This window comes from Austrofundulus limnaeus, unplaced genomic scaffold, assembly GCF_001266775.1.
Source record: "Austrofundulus limnaeus strain Quisiro unplaced genomic scaffold, Austrofundulus_limnaeus-1.0 Scaffold53, whole genome shotgun sequence".
Classification (NCBI taxonomy): Eukaryota; Metazoa; Chordata; class Actinopteri; order Cyprinodontiformes; family Rivulidae; genus Austrofundulus; species Austrofundulus limnaeus.
This window is the reverse complement of record NW_013952455.1, coordinates 105,621-107,808: the sequence shown is the minus strand read 5'-3', so window position 1 is coordinate 107,808 and position 2,188 is coordinate 105,621. Positions and strand designations below refer to the sequence as shown.

At 37.3% G+C, this 2,188-nt stretch overlaps 1 protein-coding gene across 1 annotated transcript in view; it reads right to left on the bottom strand.

Annotated features, from left to right (window-relative positions):
* The window catches only part of LOC106517796 (neurabin-2), a gene marked incomplete in the record, with an annotated part of 61,227 nt that overhangs the window by 10,232 nt on the left and 48,807 nt on the right, over nucleotides 1-2,188 (bottom strand). Inside the window, 3 exon segments of the mRNA XM_014008806.1 lie at nucleotides 1,441-1,572; nucleotides 1,718-1,771; nucleotides 1,920-2,060. Coding sequence (XP_013864260.1) covers nucleotides 1,441-1,572; nucleotides 1,718-1,771; nucleotides 1,920-2,060 — 327 coding nt within the window.

Here is a 2,188-nt window from a genome sequence, read left to right as displayed (position 1 = left end):
ACACACACACACACACACACACACACACACACACACACACGCACGCTTATATCACTCAATAAACCAAGGCTAGCTCTGAGTGAATCCATTGGACACAGTGGGCTGCAATGTTTATGTGACTCTGTTTATGGTGGCAGCTTATTTATGTAGCTTCTTAAGATAATAGTTGTGGCTTCAGTCTGAAAGGTTGAATAGACAGTTTGTTTGATGCTTTTTTTGCTGTCATACGTCAATCATGGTCTAGGGTTGGGCAAAATCGTATCGTGTGCCATTAATTGTCAGAAAAACTTTAATTTATTATTTTTTGGCACTTGATACGATTAATGCCACCAGGCAGGATGACAGGAGATTTCCCCGGTCAGTTCGCTCGACGCTCCTTTCTGCTTCAAATATGACAAACATTTTAAAAAAAAGGTCCGTAAATAATTTATCATAACTCTGGTTTTACTTGGTCTATCAACACAATTCTGTACTTTTGACACAATTTGGAACAGATTTTTACAGAGAGCAAATCTTTCTTACTAGATTGATTTAAATTGGTCATGTGACCGCGATATGAGGGCGTCCAGGGGCTTAATCATCATAATAATCATTATCGGCTAAATAGTATTTTAATCATGATTAATTTTTTGACGATGTTGCCCAACCCTATCATGGTCTACATATGATGGCCTTTAAAAAAATTTCAATGTCAAAGGGAAATCCAATTTCTACAAAGTAATGCTGATTAAATAAAATATGTAATGTAAAATAAGCAATTACATACATATTTACTAGGGGTGCAACAATACATGTACCCGTATCGAACCGTTCAGTACAGTGCTTTTGGTTCAATACACACTAGTATCGAACAATACAGATTTTTAAAATTTATTTTATAAACTTGTCTTCTGAAGATGCTCTGTGTTGAAGGATCAGTGGATCTGTGTTCGACTACTCCACCTAGGCTGTATTTTTGAGTGCAGGTCCACTGAGAAACTTGCTGTTTCAGTGAAATTTAAGTTTAAACTTAATTTAAAAACGGTACTTTTGAGGTTAAACAAATGCTCATAAATAATTTCAATAAATTACAAGTTAAAAAGGGGCATGGAAATTTCTGTTATTCGTATCGAAAAAATATCGAACCGTGAGACTAAAATATCGAACCGAACCGTGAATTTTCAGTATCGTTGCACCCCTAATATTCACCCCATTTAAAGGGTATAAATATTTTTTATGTGCATACACATGCACCAAATTTCAGTTTTGTATTTTTGAATTACTGTTAACATTTTTCGTATTTAACGTATAACCAAATTGAAACTCTATTTAAATCCCAGGTTGTAAGGCAAAACAACTGGCAACCCATTGTGAGCAACTACTTATGGTAAAAATAAAAATAAATAATAAAAAGCATACTCCTTTTTCCTTCCTTTGAAAGTTTATTGTCTAAGAAATTACCTTACATAGGGATTGTGCTTCCATCCAGTAGCCCTCGAGTTTCTCCATCCTCTCTTTGCTGTCTCTAATGTTTTGTTCCAAATGAGCCCGCTCCATCCGCCAACGCAACTTATCCTGCTCTGCATGAGCCAGCTGGAGGTGATGGTGTCATTGTGGGAGGGAGGAGGCGGGACGTGGGAGGCAGAGGTAGCATTAAGTCATCGCTGATAAAAGCTAAAAGAACTGGTGGATTTTCATCCTTGTGTGTGGAAAAGGGCTGAAAATAAAGTGAGCTCACCTTCCTCTTTAGCAGCTGGATTTCTGCCTGCGTTACKGCATGCTTAATCTGGAGCTACAGAAAGAGGGGGAGATTAGAACAATCCTAAATCTGATTTGATTTACTGTAGAGGAACACAATTTTGGAAAGRTATCAGTTTTGACAGAGATTAATCAATAAAAGAGTTGTGCTGAAGATGCAGTTAATGAAAATGATAAAACACCTCCTTGTACTTGTGGGCCAGCTTTTCAGGGTCCAGCTCCACAGGAGACAGGTCCTGGTTTTCTGCCAGGTCAAAAACTTCAATGGAGTTTGGAAACACTGGACTCATCTCGTCTTCCTCATCCGTCGCATAATCACCAGTCTGTTATAAGACAAAAAACAAAGTGGTTACAAGTTTAAGATACAGTGGTTTGCAAAAGTATTCATACCCCTTGAACTTTTCCATATTTTGTCACATTACAACCACAAACATAAATATATTTCACTGGA